At 53.8% G+C, this 18066-nt stretch overlaps 5 protein-coding genes across 5 annotated transcripts; 3 read left to right on the top strand and 2 right to left on the bottom strand.

The window, feature by feature from the left end:
• Nucleotides 1–437: 437 nt before the first annotated feature.
• Nucleotides 438–2705, top strand: CABS01_05296 (glycosyl hydrolase family 47; the record flags this gene model as incomplete). The annotated part of the gene is made up of 3 exons (XM_060538666.1): nucleotides 438–1029; nucleotides 1107–2446; nucleotides 2502–2705. 3 exons carry the CDS (start codon nucleotides 438–440, stop codon nucleotides 2703–2705), a joined length of 2136 nt encoding a protein of 711 aa, XP_060405838.1.
• A 1803-nt stretch (nucleotides 2706–4508) lies between these two features.
• On the top strand, nucleotides 4509–6397 carry CABS01_05295 (amino acid permease; the record flags this gene model as incomplete). The annotated part of the gene is made up of 3 exons (XM_060538665.1): nucleotides 4509–4993; nucleotides 5069–5278; nucleotides 5335–6397. 3 exons carry the CDS (start codon nucleotides 4509–4511, stop codon nucleotides 6395–6397), a joined length of 1758 nt encoding a protein of 585 aa, XP_060405837.1.
• Nucleotides 6398–7357: 960 nt separating this feature from the next.
• Nucleotides 7358–9156, bottom strand: CABS01_05294 (uncharacterized protein; the record flags this gene model as incomplete). The annotated part of the gene is made up of 2 exons (XM_060538664.1): nucleotides 7358–8785; nucleotides 8851–9156. The coding sequence occupies 2 exons, from the start codon at nucleotides 9154–9156 to the stop codon at nucleotides 7358–7360; spliced, it is 1734 nt and encodes a 577-aa protein (XP_060405836.1).
• Nucleotides 9157–10842: 1686 nt separating this feature from the next.
• On the bottom strand, nucleotides 10843–11850 carry CABS01_05293 (short-chain dehydrogenase; the record flags this gene model as incomplete). The annotated part of the gene is made up of 3 exons (XM_060538663.1): nucleotides 10843–11272; nucleotides 11328–11763; nucleotides 11823–11850. 3 exons carry the CDS (start codon nucleotides 11848–11850, stop codon nucleotides 10843–10845), a joined length of 894 nt encoding a protein of 297 aa, XP_060405835.1.
• A 4328-nt stretch (nucleotides 11851–16178) lies between these two features.
• On the top strand, nucleotides 16179–17668 carry CABS01_05292 (uncharacterized protein; the record flags this gene model as incomplete). The annotated part of the gene is made up of 4 exons (XM_060538662.1): nucleotides 16179–16361; nucleotides 16424–16920; nucleotides 16979–17056; nucleotides 17116–17668. The coding sequence occupies 4 exons, from the start codon at nucleotides 16179–16181 to the stop codon at nucleotides 17666–17668; spliced, it is 1311 nt and encodes a 436-aa protein (XP_060405834.1).
• Nucleotides 17669–18066: the final 398 nt, after the last annotated feature.

The raw sequence follows: 18066 nt of genomic DNA, 5'->3' as shown, positions 1-18066 counted from the left end.
CGCCTTTCCGTAGGTTCCTGTCCTGTCCACCAGTGAGCGTGCGCTGTGAGGAAATACAGTGGGTTAGCGGGTAGAGTGGTCGGCACCTTACCTCTAAGACCCGACGGGACACCTTTGCGCGACCAAGAGGTGTCACTCACTGGCCCGCTCCAGCTGGGTCAGAAAGTCCACATCATCGAGATTCCTTAGGTACCTAGTCTCAGTTGCTGGTTGCTCTTGTCTCTCTTGTTATTTTTCCTACATCCCACGCCGTCACAGTACAACTGTCATTCCTCAAAGCTGCTGGGGTTTGAGCCAGAGCACCAGTCTTTGCAAGCCTCCTTCAGTCTTTTCCCTCAAAGGTTGTTGACCCCCGAGGTTTGCGACCTGTTCGTCCCGTCCCACGTCGTTTGCTCGAAACCGCCGGATCCACACTGCGACAATGCTGAGGGCGTAATATGAATGTTCGCGACCCTTTCAATCTACATCAGAACTCCGCCCTTAGCGTTTTCAAAATCACGGCCGCCCGAGCTGCCCATAACATCAAAGAAAAAGCAGTCGAAGCCGGAGCCACTGCGCTGAACGACATGTCTTTCAATGTCCCAAAGAACGTTCCCTCCTTCAGCAATCCCCAGCGACAACTCGAGGACAGATATTGGGGTGCCTCTGCCAACAGCAGCCGATCCTACCGTGGAGGCAACACTGGTATCTTCCACGGTGTGCAGGGGCGGGTAGAAGACCTTCTTGGTACCAAGGGCCAGCTTCCCATGTACAAGGACAAGCCCTATGCCCACCACGCAAGCCGGAGGTTTCGGCCTCTCTGGCGGCGGAAGCGCTCCATCCTCGTCACCCTCCTCTGCTTCGTAACAGGCCTCTGGTTCTTCGGCTTCTTCTCAGAGGGCTCCAAGGCCCGCGAATCGGCAACGACATGGACTGGCTGGCTTGGTGTGACAGAGCCCACGGGCAAGAAGGTGGACTGGCTCAAGAGACGGGAGAGAGTAGTTGAGGCCTTTGAGCTCAGCTGGGATGCCTACGAACGCTATGCCTGGGGTAAGACTTTGAACTTGCTGGTAACATTGTGTTCGTTCATATGGAGCTCGGAAACTAACAGCCGAATTTGTTCACAGGATACGACGAGTACCACCCCATTGCGAAGACCGGACGACAGATGGCACCCAAGGGTCTTGGTTGGATTATCATCGATTCGCTCGACACCATGATGTTGATGAACTTGACATCACGCCTGAGCCATGCGAGGCAATGGCTTGCCAACGACTTGACGTGGGATCAAGACCAAGACGTCAACACATTCGAGACAACCATCAGAATGATGGGTGGCCTTCTCTCTGCGCATTACCTGTCCACCGAGTTCCCCGAGCTGGCCGCGATCAAAGACGACGACCCAGGCGCGCCTGGTGAGGACTTGTACCTGGAAAAAGCAAAAGATCTGGCCGATCGTCTGATGAGCGCCTTTGACTCGCCGTCAGGAGTTCCCTACGCCAGCGTCAACCTGGCCACCTACAAGGGCATCGTATCCCACGCTGACGGCGGCGCCTCTTCGACCGCAGAGACAACGACACTGCAGCTCGAGTTCAAGTACCTAGCCAAGCTGACCGGCGAAAAGGACTTCTGGGACAAGGTCGAGCGGGTCATGAAGGTGGTTGACGATAACGGTGCTCAGGATGGACTTGTCCCCATCTACCTCTACGCCACGACGGGAGAGTTCAGGGGAGACAACATTCGCCTGGGCTCCCGCGGAGACTCGTACTATGAGTACCTGATCAAGCAGTATCTGCAGACGAACAAGCAGGAGCCCGTCTACCTGGAGATGTGGGACGAAGCCCTAGCAGGAGTCCGCAAGCACCTGATAACCTACAGCAAACCCTCTGGATTTACTGTTCTCGGAGAGCGCCCCTCTGGCCTGAACCACGAACTGTCTCCAAAGATGGACCACCTTGTTTGCTTCATGCCCGGTACCATTGCTTTGGGAGCGACTGGAGGCATTCCCGAGGCAGAGGCCAGGAAATTACCCACATGGAACAAGAAGAAGGACGAAGACATGAAGCTGGCCCGCGAGCTCATGCAGACGTGTTGGGGCATGTACAAGTGGATGGCGACAGGGCTTGCCGCCGAGATCACCTATTTCAACATCGACAACCCACCTGCATCTCCCTCGGCCTCGCATCACCCACCCAAGGACTTTGATCCGGATCCGCATGCCAAGTGGCGACAGGACTTTGAGGTACACTCTCAGGATGTCCACAATCTCCAACGACCAGAGACGATTGAGAGTGTCTTTTACATGTGGAGAATCACTGGCGACATCAAGTACCGTGAATGGGGCTGGGAGATGTTCAAGTCGTTTGTCAACTACACCTCGGTCGAGGATGGTGGAGGCTTTACGAGTTTGAGCGACGCCAACACGATTCCCCCAGTTACGCGTGACAACCTGGAAAGTTTCTGGATGGTAAGTGGAACTCTACTTGACTGCTAAGCCATGGTAACTAACACGGTGTGACTAGGCCGAGACGCTAAAGTATTTCTACCTCCTGTTCTCACCGGATGATTTGTTGCCCATGGACAAGGTCGTCTTCAACACGGAAGCGCACCCGCTCCCCCGGTTCGATATGGGCAAGCTCTTCAGCACAGGCTGGCAGCGCAAGCCAAGAGACGCCAACGGAAAGCTGATTGTAGAGAAAAAGGAGGAGCAAAAGGAACAAGCATGATATCATTGATGTAGGCTCACCTGTGATGGAAGTCAGGGAGAGCATGTTTATATAAAGTAGCATGTCTTTGTCGTTGGAGGCATCGTATTCAAACGACACAGTCTGGCGTTGTATGGGATGATGATTTAGCTGTTGTACAAAATACTGCTCAAACATGGGCTAATGTATCTCTCAATGGTCTTGCTACCACTGCTTTTTGACGTCCTTTCTGCACTGCCAGAATTGCAATGCTTTACAGCTATTCATGGCAGTAATCGCTGACTATAAAGGCATACTTCCACAACTCCCTGCTCGCTTGTAAGGACTTGACGCCGCCGCACATACGGTTCTGAGATAAGGGATAATGCACTTTGTATTCTACCTAAGCACCCTAGGTATTGGAGGTATGTGCCTCGATGCATGTGGGGCGTGGGATGACAACCTGCCTCAATCTGTGCGCCTGTCAAACATTGGGTCTGAGGCGAAGCTGCAAACAGAGTTGCGAACAGACTGCAAGCAGGGCATGGCACCTGCATATTGAACAAAGTCAATTGGGAGTTTTGCTTCGGCGCTCAGCAGGTGTGTCATCATTATTCTCGAGTCTTGGAGAGGGGAACGGACGACTGTGGGCGAATGTTGACTTGAGCAAATATCCCTACATAGTAGACGGTAACCCACGATGCGAGCAGAGAAACGGTCTCCCCTGTGGAGCCATCCAGCTTCCTAGTTGGACGATCTATGGCTCCCAGTCATGCTGCCTCCATTTAGTCTCCATTAAGGAACCCCAGACAAGCACAGGCCCGTACCGATTGCAACAGTGGGCATTGGGTAAGCGAGAGAGATGGAGTGAGAGGCACGGACGGGCAAGAGGGAGAGATAGCGGAAGTGGATTCATCTCTGATTAGGGCGACTTTGGGGGGGGGGGGGGGCGCAAAGTTGGGGGGCAGGCACACTGACAATTCCATTTCCAAGTGCAACTGCCCATTGCCAAGGGACAAGTGAAGGATTCGAGCCTGGCCCAGCCATGACCACCTCTCCCCTCATTCGTCGGCGCCAGTGTCGCACCCTTAAGCCGAGCCAGTTCATCCTGTCGCCGACGTTCTGAAGGACCGAAAGAGGCGACTTGGAACTCATGTCTGTCAGTCGGGGGGGTATCCTTGTCACCAGATTAGACCAGCAAGCCATCCCATCCTGTCACCTTTCAACGCCAATGCGGCAACTGCGCTGGTCGGCCCAGCATGATAAGCCTCACCACACACGCTCAGTCACCCAACCCCTTTAGGTGGCGGTAGTCCGTCGCTTTTCGTCGCAACGACTAGTACACGGAAACGTTGTCCTTCTCCTGGTGTGCGGCATAGACTTCAAGGCCGACCGGTTTCCTTAATCCGCGAACTCTCCACGCTCTCTACCGACGATTACGCCAATACTTCGAGACGATCTGCAGGCATCTTATCGGCGTCAGACCCTGCTTCTACGCATCCAGATACCCTCGGCAACAGGCATGCGATTCTCGACGGAGGTGACCGATGCCTAAAGCGCGCCAAGTCTCACCGAACGAGCGACCCGACATACGAACGCCATATCTCACGATCGACCGATATACACGATAACAATTCGAACAAACGGCCAGGCACAGAGCCAGACTCAACAGTATCACCTGTGACGAGCGGTGTAGACGGCGACAACGACCCCCACTAGTCTTGATATCTACCATTTACATACCGACACGCTACGGAAACGGGGATGGCGCCGTACAACGAGGACGTGGAACTCAGTGCGATCAAGATCAAGGAAGATTCCCTCACCCTCGGGAGCAGCTATAGCATGCGGCGGGAACCCATCTACGACCCGAGCCCCGCGCCGGGTGTCTTGAGCCGCGTGCTCGAGAGCTTCAGGCGCGCGCCCTCGCAAATGTCCGATGGCAGCATCCACAGGCCAAAGAGCAACTCATCTCTGGACCTCGAGCCCGGCCACGAGAGAGTGCTGAACGGCGTGCACTACTACGATATCCGACTCGCCAACCTACAGACCTCGCACTCCCTCCTCTCGCGAAAGCTCAAGGGCCGGCATTTGCAGATGATTGCCATTGGCGGTTCCATCGGCACGGGACTGTTCGTGGCTTCTGGACAGGCGCTCGAGGTGGGCGGGCCGGCGTCATTACTGATTGCCTTTTCGCTCGTGGGCGCAATGTTATACTGCACTTGTCAGGCTTTGGGGGAGTTGGCTGTTGCTTTCCCCGTTGCGGGTTCGTTCTCGGCATACTCCACGCGATTTCTGGACCCATCGTGGGGTTTTGCCATGGGTTGGAAGTGAGTATGCGCAGCACCTGCGCGCATCATTCGTGAGCGCCATGGAGAGAAGAGACCGCTGACGAAATACTACAGCTATGCACTGCAATGGCTTATTGTACTACCTCTCGAAATCATTGCGGCTGCAATCACAATAACGTACTGGCAAGAGGGCATAACCAAGGCTTACTTTGTCACCATCTTCCTTATTGGTATCGTCGCTATCAATCTCTTTGGTATTAAAGGGTATGGCGAAGCCGAGTTCATATTCTCAATTATCAAGATCATTGCGGTGATTGGCTTCATGTAAGTTTCCGTCTTCTCTCCGTTGCTACAGGGGTCTAATTCTGATCACCACGCAGCTTACTAGGGATCGTTCTCAACTGCGGCGGGACTCCAGACTCGGGCTATATTGGCGGTCGCTTCTGGCAAACACCGGGGGCATTCCACAATGGCTTCAAAGGCCTCTGTAGCGTCTTTGTCACCGCTGCCTTTGCTTTCGCCGGTACTGAGCTGGTCGGTCTGGCAGCGGCCGAAGCGGCGAACCCTCGCAAATCCCTCCCAACCGCCATCAAGCAGGTGTTCTGGCGCATTACCCTATTTTACGTCGTGGCCCTTACTCTAATTGGGCTTCTTGTGCCCTACGACGAGGCCCGTCTCCTCGGTGCTTCCTCCTCCGCCGATGCGACCGCTTCCCCCTTTGTCATTGCCATCGAGAACGCCCAGATTGATATTCTGCCCTCCGTCATGAACGCCGTCATCCTCATCGCCGTCCTTTCCGTCGGTAACTCTGCCGTCTTCGGTTCCTCTCGAACCCTCGCCGCGCTGGCGGACCAGCACCAGGCCCCGCGTTTCCTCTCGTACGTCGACCGTAAAGGTCGCCCTCTGACGGCCATCGGCGTCGCGTCTGCCGTCGGTCTCCTCGCCTACCTCGCCGACTTGAAGCAGCAGGACCAGGTCCTCGACTGGCTCCTCGCCATCTCGGGCCTGTCATCCATCTTCACCTGGGCTTCCATCTGCCTCTGCCACATCCGCTTCCGCCACGCCTGGGCCCGTAAAGGCCACGGCCTGCACGAGCTCGCTTTCCGCTCCCAGGTCGGCATCATCGGCTCGTGGTGCGGTCTCATCATGAACGTCCTCGTGCTCATCGCCCAGTTCTGGGTCGGTGCTTTCCCCGTCGGCTGGGAGACTTGGGACGCCGAGTCCGTCGCGAAGAATTTCTTTTTGCGGTACGCCGCGTTCCCCATCGTGGCCATCATGTACGTCGCGCACAAGTTTTACTTCCGGACCGTCTTTATCCGCATCGAGGACATGGACGTCACTACGGGCCGAAGAGACTTTAACCTTGGTATCCTGGTTGCCCAGGAGCAGGAAGAGAGGCGGTCGTGGCCTAGGTGGAAGCGCGTGTACAAGTTTTTGTGTTGAAGCAGCAGCTCGTGTGTTTTGGGGGAGGTTGCTGCTATTATCGACGTACAAAAACGGTTGAAGAACCTCTTTTTTACTTTTTTGATGTTTTCTGGATATGGAAGCGAGGGGTATAAACAGCGTGGCGTATGGACATCCTGCGGGGGGAGGCTGATCTTGGTACTTTACACTTTTCTTCTGACCGTTTATGTTGATGCCGTGGTATACTCTATGCCCAGGTGATTGGAGATATCCGCCATATTTGGATGACCAAAGATCATCACCAGAAAGAATGGCTTCTATTAGAATGGGGATGACACAACACACAGTTCCTGTCTGCATCATGGATCCTCACGGGTAGCGCCTAAATCGTGACATCCACTGTATAGCCACTGTCAGAAAAGGCAACTGTAACATCATCTAATACCCGTTCACAGTGACAGTAGTCAGCTACTCTTCACGAGGTTCAGGTGCCGTGATTTTACAGTCGGCGCGTGAGTTCTACCAGCATCGTATCAATCCTTCCCAGTAGTGTTGTTTGCCAAGAAACCGAGTAGGTAGAAATGTGTTCGGTCTGTTGGATATCATGGGCTATGTCTGTACAACAATACAAGCGGTAGAGGAACCTATTTTGAACCTTCTTCCTCGCCCTCCGCTCGCCCCTACTTCAAAACGTCTCCTCCATCTTCACCTCTCTGCCTTTCTCTCCTCTCTCTCATGGGTGGTACAGCAATTTTACATCCAGGTATTCTTAGCCAGATATCCTACTTCCCGTAGTCCGAGAACCACTCCATCACGCGACAGCATGGTGGAAGGATGACTAACCGGGAAAGGAACAGCACACTGGCAGCATCAAAACGCTCCCGTGAATCATGGGCAGCGTGGCACAATACATTTAATCGTAACAAGAACAGACAAGACACCGGGCCAGTGGCGCTGACTTCATCCTTTGAGGAATGCCAGGGTGTCCGTCCGTCGCGCTTAGAAGTCCCAAAAGCTCTTCTGGGCCGAGGTCAAGCCAGAGCCACCTTTGGGAGGAACGGCCTTGGGAATGTCCTCGAGGTCGTCATCTCCGTAGAGCCAGTTGCGGTTGGTGCCCTTCTTGCCACCCATGCCGTCTCCGGCGATGTGAATGCCCTTCGAGTCGCCCTCCTTCTCCTCTTTGACCTTCTTCGAGCCCATGCCGTCTCCAGCGATGTGAATACCGCCCTTGCCCTTTGAGGGCACCTGGGGCTTGTTCTCCTTCTGAGAGGCGGGAGACTCGTCATATGAATCCCAGTGGGAGTCCATGTTGCTCACCACCTTCTTGCGGGAGTCGCTGACTGCGGGTCGCCCCTGCTGGCCTGACTGGCTCGGCGAATCATCTGTCATGGCGAAATGGGGGTCAAAGTCCTTGTGACGATGGTTGAGGTTTGTAATGTTACCCAATGCGCGGTCAGAGTCGGTTCCAGGAAGGGGCTTGCCGTCTTCGCTGTACAGGTTGTTCTCATACAGATGAAGGCCAGTGTTGTGCGCAGTGCCCTTGGGTCGGCCCGCGGGACGCGGTGTCTTTTGCGGGCCATCATCCTCGAAATCAAAGTGCGCCTCGGCGTCGCGGCGTCCCTTGACCTGTTGCTGCCGGGCGACAGGGGTCTCCTTAATCGCCGAGTTGTTCACATCGGTGTCCCAGTGGCGGACGTCTTGAGTGCGCAGTGTCTTCCCGGGCTTAATCTTTTGCGGCGTCGTGAAATCGTCGAAAGACCAACTGCTGTCGTGCTTGCTAGCCTTGGGACGACCCTCGGCAGGCTTGGGAGTATCTTGCGGGTCTGAGCCATCGGCGAAGTCAAAGTGCTGGAACTTCTTGGGGTTGGGTCTGTAGAACTTCTCGGGAGACTTCTGCTCGGGGCTGTCGGGCACATCTGCGTGCTCGTCGGCGTCGAACAAGCGACTGGGCTGGAAGTTCTTTCCGGCTCCAGCCTTGGGAGCGCCAAACTTGCTTGGAGACTCATCGCGCTCACGTCCGGCGCTGGGGGAGCTAGGTTCCTCGTGCTGGGGGCCAAGGATATCGTTGAAGGACCGTTGCTGAGGTCGGGTACCCGCATAAGGTGACACAACAGCTCGGGGTGCCTCTTCTTCCTGCTCCTCCCTGGGCGCAAACAGAGACAGAGAAGCATGGGGGTCTCGCAGCACATTGGTTGAGCTGCCTCGCGATCGGTGGGTCAACTCGTTGAAGTCGGGAGCCGGGGCATCGACCTTGCCGTTGGCCTTCAAGCCCTTGGTGATCAACTTGATTTGCTCCGTGCTATCCCGGATGGGCCAGTTGCGGCCCGACTTTCCAATGATATCGCACTGCTTGAGAAGGGCGCCCTGGTCCCAAGATTGGCGAATCTGGGTGATCCTGCCCTCGCTATCGAAGTTCACGACGTGCATCTGTTGACAACGGAGCGGTTAGCCAAGTTCAAGCTACAAAGTAAGGAACGCGGGGCAGCACAAACAATCGGAAGGTAGACAGTCCGGTCAGACAGGAAGTTATCGTCGAGACCAGGCAGGTATGCGCCGCCGCTAGTGACAAACTCCAGGGTAGTGTCAACCTCTGCAGCGATAGCATCGCGGCCCTCGACGATGTCCAGGATCTCCTCCTTCTTCTTCTTCACCTGGTTGCGCAAAGTGTTGAGGTGCTTAATGATATCGGTAGGACCATTGTAAGTGGTAGTGGTGGTAATGTAGTAGAGCGTCGCGTTGGGCGCGAGCAGCGACGAGTTGGGAGCAGTCAAGAACTGCTTGTACGTTGCGGCGGCCATGGTAGCCTTTGGGTATTCGAACGTGAGGAATGCGACGGGAATGCGATGCGAAAATGACGGTTTGTTTACTTGGTATTGGTGGAGTGGGCTCGTTGGAGCTGTTGTTTGTGCACGGCTCGAGGGGTTCAAGCAGTTGCAAGAAGAAAGCTCAGCAGGGCCAGAGAGACAATGACATGAAGAGGATTGGCGAAGCTCTTGTTGCAGAAGAGAGAAAAAGAAGGAAAACAACAGACGGAGAATGTGTGGGTGGCTCAGCCCAAAACAAGCAGACCAGATGAGTTGTTCTGGAAGGGGGAGAGGGAAAATGAAGGGATGGGCCTGCGACAGGGAAGCAGGAGGGAAGGGGAAAGCGCGACACGTCTTCTTTGGAGGAGGGGCCGTTTCTGGTCACATCTGGAGACAAAGTTCCCAGTACTTGCTAAAGCTCAGCCTTTCCTGCGAATGAGGGCGTGGCGACGTGACAAGAGAAGGTAGAGATTACCTCTGCTCTTGGGGGCCGAGCACCCCCAGACTCAGCCTTGGCGTGCCATTGGCCGTTCGCTTGTCCAGGAAAGAGATCCTAGACAAAGGGGACCTTGCTTCCTGGCGTAGCAGAGTACAAGATTATCTGCCTTGTTATGCTCATCGTCGTCCTGTCTTTCCTTAGCAGCGGCCCGCTCCATTACCACGACGCAGTGATAGAGTTTCCCAGAGATCTTTGTTTGCATTGCGTCCCGCTGCCTATTTTGCAGCAGGATACCGCAACATGACTCTAGCCCGCCTGCGGGAACGACGTCAAGGCTCGAGCAGTTCGCCCTCAGAGATAGAACCCAACAAGCTTCGACGTGTCATGTAACAGAACAGAAACCAAGTCACGGCCTGCGGCTCAACCACGATACGTATAGGTACTGATGCGCAGGAGAATCCAATGATCTGCATGCGCGTGTTAACGGCCTGTCTTGCGACCAAGGTAAACATAGCGCGGGAACCTCGTTGGGCCAGCACTAGGTATCCGTACGCCAATCGCACGTGGACAGCTAACCATCGCCTATGATCGGCTCGGTCGGTTCACGTTTCCCCGCCAAAGTAGCTTTTCCAAAACATCAACATCCTGTTGATAATGAAAGCGAGATAAAGGGGTTTGAAAGTTCATATGATCTAGGCAGTATTCGGTCTGCCTCCGTCCAATGAGGGCAGACTTGTCAATCCAGCGCAAATACGTCCTAATATCGACCGACATGCAACAGAAGCACACTAGAAATGCAGGTCATGCACGCAGCACGACGCGCTTCTCATCTGCCCCTCGCCCCTCCTGTTGGTGGACGATTGGCGACCTGTGGTTGGTCTCTTTTCATCCCAGTCCCCTGTTTCATCCACGCTATTCAATCTCTTGTGGGTAGCGTTCCCGCCTGGGACCTTGCCGTCGGCCGAATCGGTCTCTAAGCAGATGGATGTGGTCACCGCAAAAGATAATTGCTTACACATGCTCAATGGTCGCCGCAGTTGAGGCTCTTTGGATTTCCCTTGGAATCAGAATAGAATATGGAGGTTGCCACGGTTCTCTTCTATTCTCACACAGTGAATAGTTGTGATCATGGAATTATTAACTTGTTCTCTAGACCTTGATGTTTAGCACCCTGTCTAAGAAACCAGGACCTGTACCGAGCGTACGGTATCTATGTAGCACAAAATGTCTCGCTTCCCTCTTTAGCCGTTGACAATGACACCGCCGTTGCAGTGGATCGTCTGTCCAGTGATGCTTGCACTGTCGGTGGAAGCCAGGAAAACCACACACGTCGCAATCTCTGAAGGCTGCGATGGGCGTCCAATGGGACTTGTGAACTCCTTTTGAGCCTTTTCATTCATGGTCGCGGGGATCAATGGAGTCCAGACCGGGCCGGGTGCAATCGCGTTGACGCGAATGCCCTTGTCGCAGTATTGATTGCTCAACCCACGAGTGAAGGAGATGATGGCGCCCTTAGTGGAGGTGTAATCCAAGAGATCAGGACGACCGATATAAGCGTTGATGCTGGCGTTGTTGATAATGGTTGCGCCCTTCTTCATGTGAGGTAAGGCGTATTTAGAAAGGTAGAAAATGGGGTGGATATTGGTGTTGAAAGTGTGAATCCACTGGTCCCTGCAATGTCTGTTAGTACGCGGGAAAAAGCAGCGAGCCGGTTTATACAACTAACTCCTTCAAGTCCTTGATATTCTCGACCATCATCTGGTATGCGGCATTGTTGAAGAGGATGTCGATGCCGCCGAGCTTCTCCAGCGCAGTGTCGACAATCTTTTGGCAATTGGCGGCATCAGTGATATCAGTTGCGATGAGGTGGCATTTGCGACCATAGGACTCGACACGCTTCTTGGTTTCCTGAGCATCCTCCTCCTCGTCAGGGAGATACGCAATGAGCGAATCGGCGCCCTCCATGGCAAAGAGAATTGCTGTGGCGCGGCCGATACCAGAGTCACCACCAGTAATGACGGCTTTCAGGCCTTCAAGCTTTCCTGCAGCTTGATACAGCTTGGAGCCGCCATCTGCAGTTGGGACTCTGTCGAAAAGAGGGGTGACGGGCAGCTTTCCCTCCTTGCCGGGGAAGCTCTGGTCTGTGACCGGCACCTTGTAACCTGGTAACGAGTTGTGAGCTTTCTCTCTGTTGCGCAGTATCATGATATAAGTAACATACCTTCCTCGAACTGGGATTTGTCTGTCATTGTGGTGTGGGCGATTACTGAGCCTGTGGATGCAGAGGTGTAGATGGATGAGCAATGTTTGGGATGTCAAGGAAGGACGAGACTTCTGAGGGAAAGAATTATAACGACCGAAGCAAAGACAGCAAGGAATCTACTATCCATTGTGTCGTCAAGACAAGTATAGTAACTAGAAGGAGGTAGGTGCATAGGTAGAACGGTTACCCACATACCTCATCAACGACGTCATGGTGACTGCAATTACAGAAACATTGTGCGGTCTAGGCTCAGGCGCTATTTCCTTCCCTCACATGAATGCGCAAATAATTGGTTGAATTTCCGAGAGTAGGAGCTTTGCGGCTCTGTATTTTCTGATCGCACTCAACAATTCGATTCATTGCATGGGAGCCCGGAGACAACCGTCCGCTTGCACATTCGGTTGAGCTTTGCTGTGGTAACTCAAGAGCGGGACAATTCGCCCGGCATGATCTCCATCTGTCTCAATTGGACACTGTGCATCGCATGCCAAGGCCTCAGGCAGTCACCACGGCGTATCTAGCATACTGGATCATGATATCAGCCTTAGCAATGACGTGGTCATCTCATGATGGGAGACGTTCGGCCATCGTATCGGCGGGAGGGCCTATGCGTCCCCGAAGCTTGAGACCCCACCCCATTGCCGTTCCGTCCTCATAATATACCCCGCACCCGGGCCCGACACGGAGTGAGCCGAGAGCAGAATACCTCCCGTACGGAGGGCCCTGTGCACCGACATGAACATGCTCTCCCGGCCGTAGTTATGGATCCTTAACACAGCTCCTTATCGTTGACTTTGCCGGTGTTTCCCCTCCCTCTTCGGAATATAGGGGCCCAACCCCCGCTCATGCAAACCACGTCATAATCTGACCACTCCCCGTTCACTTTCTTTTTCCTGACGGGCCAACCTCGGGACACAGAGGTTTTAATCTTGAGTGTGTATTTGACATGCGGCACAGAAAGACAAGCAAACACGCCACAGCTGAGCCCTGAGGTCTTTGATGTTTGCTGTCATGGGACCCGGTCAACCGGTCATCGGATCGTCTGTGTTGTAGGCCGGACCTCAAATGCTGACGGGCGCCTTTAAGATTTGAGACGTTATCCTCATTGCCACTTGCAAATTAACGGTTGTCGGACAGTTCACTGGTCCATCGAATTGATCATCAAGTGGCTGTGAATCATGAATCGACAGCTATCTTCAGCGAGTGAGACAGTGAAGCTTAGAGCCCGCCAACTGCTTCAAGTGGCGCGCGTAGTAGGCAAGCCTCTCCCGAGAGAATGGCGTTCGACAGCCAAAGCCCGCAGAGAGGAGAAAGGAGCCCAGTCGCCAAAAGCGCCAATTCTCTCACATTCACGGACCCAGCTGTTGTCGTTGTTGGAGACAACGGGCCACAAAAGCCGTTGTTGAGAAGTGACATATCATTTAGCCTAAGGATTTGATGCTCGTCGACTTAGCGCAACGGCATTCTCGATCCTGCCTTCACATCGATCAGTTCTCGCACGCTCGCACTCAACAAAAGGAAGGGGCAGGAAGCTAAGTTGGTAGAATTTCTACGATGATCTGGTCGGCGAGCAGAAATTCGGTCCAGCCTACTTTCGACTCTTGAGGTGGCCCACGTAAGCGCCAGTGAAGCAAATTACAGGATCGAGCGCATTGTTCACTATTTGAGCTGTCAGTCGGGGACGATCTGATCGAACTCGACTCTCCCCCGTGGGCCTGATACGATGAGCTACTGACCCCAATTATATCTCACCAAGTTGCATTTGCCTGGTTACCTAGGGATGCTTCGGCCGGCTGTTAAATGCACCTCGCTCTGTCAGTGCAATTTGATTGACACTGACAAGCAAACAAGTTCCGCGTGGGATGCCACCGCGGCTTCTGTCCGGCATTGCCAAGTTCAAACTTCAGACTTGCTCCTGGGACCTGAGTGAACAAGGTTCACTGCAACGTGCCTGGCGTAAAGTAACTCCTGCTAATTATCCAACCCTGGAGCTTCCTCGATTGGCGAATCCATTCAATACCCCCGGCTCCGGCAGGCTCCCCCGGCCTGTGCTACCCTGGTGTTTGCTTCGGTCTCGTTGGACCTCCTCCATCTCCATCCAACCTCAACTTTCTTTTCTGCTTTCATCCTCGACTTTCCTCCTCGAGACCGTCAGACCGCCTCGGCATTTGCTTGGAGGCATTTTCAAATACAGCCACGGCCATAATCCGATACTGTCTGCCCGCCCCTCTCTGCCACCATTTGACAGGTCAGTCGACCAGTCAACCTGCACCGGCTCTGCCTGGATAAGCTTCCCCGTTGAACTTCGCGGTTCCGCACGACGTGGCCCACACATGTAGGTACTGGCAATTTTCGCATTCGTCGGCCGATGGCAATGACTCGCCAGCCTTTTGGCTGAACGAACGTTGGTCCCGCCGCGGGAAGGGCTGAACTAACGAGTGGTTCTTCGTACGGCCGATACACTGAGACAGTATTGTCCTCCGTTGCTGCCCATCCACCGATCCAATCTAACTTCACTCGGGTATCCATGTCGTCCACTCTGGCTTACTCTGCCTTCTTTCGCATCGTACGATGGGCAAACTTGCCGAACGCCAGGCGGCCCTCGAGACCGAGAAAACTCTTCCAGATTATTGCAGTTTCCAGTAAGGGTACCATCAGCGTACCCCATGTACGGATAATGATGGTCCTTCGGCTTCGGCCGAATCGCAACCACCCAATTCCCAAAGGCAAAATGCTCAAGGCAAGGCATGCACCGAGGGACCACGTTGCGAAGCAGGCCTCAAAGAATCATCCTGATGCACAACGAATGCGTGGTTATCGGGTTCTTGTCTGTTTACCAGCAGGCTGAATACTTGGTCATAAACGATAACTGAGAGAGCTAGCATCGAGTCTCGACTGTTGTGGTCCCCAACTTGCTGCTCCGACTAATGATTTCTTTTTCTAGGAGATAAAATAAGTCAATGCGGACTGACGATTTCTCTGTCGATCAAGAGCTATGGCCTCTCGCCACCAGTCATCTAGCAGGGTCATAATAATACACTCTCGCTGCTTGCACATTGTGCACTTTTGAAGCTCCAAGATATGACGCTGCCCCCCTGGCCCGCGGTTTATGGACCTGGTCACGATCCGGGGCCTTGGAACCCATCTCCGCTTTCATATCGAGCATCCGCCTGGGAGGCATGTACGGATACCGCGAGATCATCAATTTAACAGTCATACAGGGAATCTCATCCTGATCACAGACTGGCTGGGTCTGTGAGGTGACACTTACTGGTTTGATGTGGTCCTTGAGGAAACCAATAGCCTCTGGCGTGACAAAGCTGATCAAACCTCTATCACAACCCATTCTTGTCACATACTCGCTACGGCGTATCATACCTGTCAGATTCTTGGGCCACAGAGCCATGCTTTTCAGACGAAAAGGGTTCCTCTTCTCCGGACCAACGATGCCGAGGATCCAAAATAGTCCAGTCAGAAACCGACCCTAGTGTAGGACTGGCATCATCCCACTCGACCCCGTATTACCTACTTTGTGGGGTTTTCTTTTCTCCAAGTGTGGATTCGCTTTCTCCCAAAGCATCTGTCTTGCAGATGAACAAGAACCACACGGAGTCGCGGAACTACCGGAGAGAAAATTGTCGTGCGCCTGGCGACTAGCAATTTCTCTGTGCGTATATGCAGGCCTGGTGGGCGACCCTGAACCTGTCAATCCCAGTCAAACCCTGGACGTGGGCGTGGCTGTCCTGAACCCTGCTTCCTCGCGGCAGCTGCAAGTTGCGTCCTGTCTCTCCATCATGGCGCAGGATGTACTGCTAAGCCAGCAAGTGACCCGATTGAAGGTATTGCTTTTCCATCTTTGCATCTCGTATAGCTGTCGTTTTTATCGCAATGGCGGTGTTAACCACGGATTATCGGCACGGAGAACTTGGCCTTAAGAGGAAGATTTCTGAAGCGAAATTTCGTTGTAAAAGAAGGTTTTCTGGAACATGCAATCTTTAGATGGAGAAGAACACGATTTGGGCCTGGGGTGTTTCAATCTAAAGTACGGAGTAGTTGAGAGAGATACACTCTCAAGACCTGGTCCCCTCGTGGGGAACCGGTACATGTATGGGTGTTTTCTTTTTCCTCTCTGAGCTCCCTACCCCCCACTGAGTATTCTTTTCTGACATATGGGATGGCGCAAGTTGGGCCACATACGCCAGGCTGAGAGTGGGAGGGCTTATAAGATCTCGCCATCCGCGTTTCCGTGTCAGTGGGAGCCCCGATGTCTCTGGTGTTTTGCCTGAGCCATACTTCGCCATCTCGACTTACAACATGGACGGCTCACTAGAAACACGAGTTCCGCACGATGATATCCAATACAGAGGCATGCAGCTCTTTGCTGTCCAGCTGTCCTTTATGCTCGCGGCCGGCTTCTTTGTCTTGGCAAGAGCCTACGTTAAAGTATGCATCGTCAAGAGCTTAGCCGTCGATGACTGGCTTATCTTCGGGGCCATGGTTAGTACTGTTTCCGACCCTCTCATTTTTCCCTACTTGCCACTGACATGAACATCTCGCAGCTTGGTTACACAGCATACGGTGGCATCGCCCTCCATGGCATCACCAACGGTGCCACAGGAAAACACATCACAGAACTCACGGTCGACCAAGCCGCCGTCTCCCTCAGAGCCTGGTACATCTGCGAAGTCTTATACTCCCCGATCACGCTGGCGATCCGAACCTCGATCTGTCTCCTCCTCCTCCGTCTCGCTCTCAACAAAGTTCACCGCTGGATCATCTACGCCAACCTCGTCGTCGTCTGGATGATCTCCATCGCCTTCTTCTGCATCATGACCTTCCAGTGCATGCCTCCATCCTACTTTTGGAGGCAGCTGTACGGAGACCCGGGGTCGTGTATTAACTTCAACATAGTCCCGGACGCGACCATTGCACACAGCATCATCTCGGCGATATCAGATTGGTGCATGGGTTTGCTGCCGATTGCCCTCTTATGGAACGTCAACTTGAACCGGCGTACAAAGGCACTTGTTGCTGTTCTCTTGAGTATGGGCATGGTGTAAGTCAAGATATCCTCAATACCGTGGCGGAGCATCCTGTTTCTAACAAACATCTAGTGCTGGCGTTGCTCTTATAGTACGTATACCATATGTGAGACGTCTCGCCATCTCGGCAGACTTCCTCTACGAAACAATGTACGTCCCCAAATGTCTGACTTGACAGGAGCACCTGGCTAACCTTTTCCCCTCCACAGCGACGTCGCCATCTGGAGTGTCCTGGAGCCGGCGCTAGGCATCATCGCGGCTTCGGTCACCAGTCTTCGGCCTCTCTTCCAGAACTGGGGTTTTGGATGGAGCAACAAGAGCAAACAATCTCGTCCGTCTGGCGCGGGCTGGGTCAATACGAGCGGCCACCCAGGAACGAAAGAAACGTCCGGCGCCGTCGCCAGGGGAGGCAAATCCGAAAATTCGAATTCCACCGTACGGACATTCAATGACATTGACCGGGCCTTGTCCGGCACCGGGTCCGATATCGAGCTGAACAAGACGGTTCGGGACGACGGGCGGGACGAGTACGAGGAGTACGACGCGTCGAGGCCGTCTTCTGATCTCGGTCAGAGGAGTCACGTCCAGGAGACGCAGGCGCGCGACCGGCCGGTCATCAATGTCCGTACAACGATTGATATCATGTCGCACTCGAACCACTCAATCGACCAAGTTCTACCGCCGGCGGAATGCTCTGCTGGCGACAGGGAAGAAAAGGGGGCGCAAGGAGAGCCGGGGGATCGCCGGGGCAAGGTGATGTAGGCGATGTGTTATACCCATTTCATTACAATCGTTGTTTTTCCTTTTTCGTCGTAGAGTCCGGCTATAGATTGGGATATACGGAGTTTGGGCGTGCTCATACCTCGCAGCAGGAATGTGTTATATAAAGAGGCTATACGCCTTCAGGCCGGGTAATTTGACCACAGGCTTTTTATGAGGAATAACGAAGGAACGACCTGAGATCGAGATGCTGGAATTGCTTTCGAAATGATTCGTTCAATGAACTGCATCCTCAGCGGATCGTATTTAGAGGCGAATTGCAGTCTATTCGGGGCCAAATACTAATCCATCGTTCACATCGCAAGCTCGGCTCCGAACTACCACTTTTGGTATCGTGGAAGCATGTCGCAAGACCTCGCGGCAACTTTCTGGGTCCCGCT

Source organism: Colletotrichum abscissum (genome assembly GCF_030869225.1).
Source record: "Colletotrichum abscissum strain IMI 504890 chromosome Unknown Scaffold_10.1, whole genome shotgun sequence".
Taxonomy (NCBI): domain Eukaryota; kingdom Fungi; phylum Ascomycota; class Sordariomycetes; order Glomerellales; family Glomerellaceae; genus Colletotrichum; species Colletotrichum abscissum.
The sequence above is the reverse complement of the archived record's forward strand: the minus strand, read 5'-3'. Positions and strand labels throughout refer to the sequence as shown.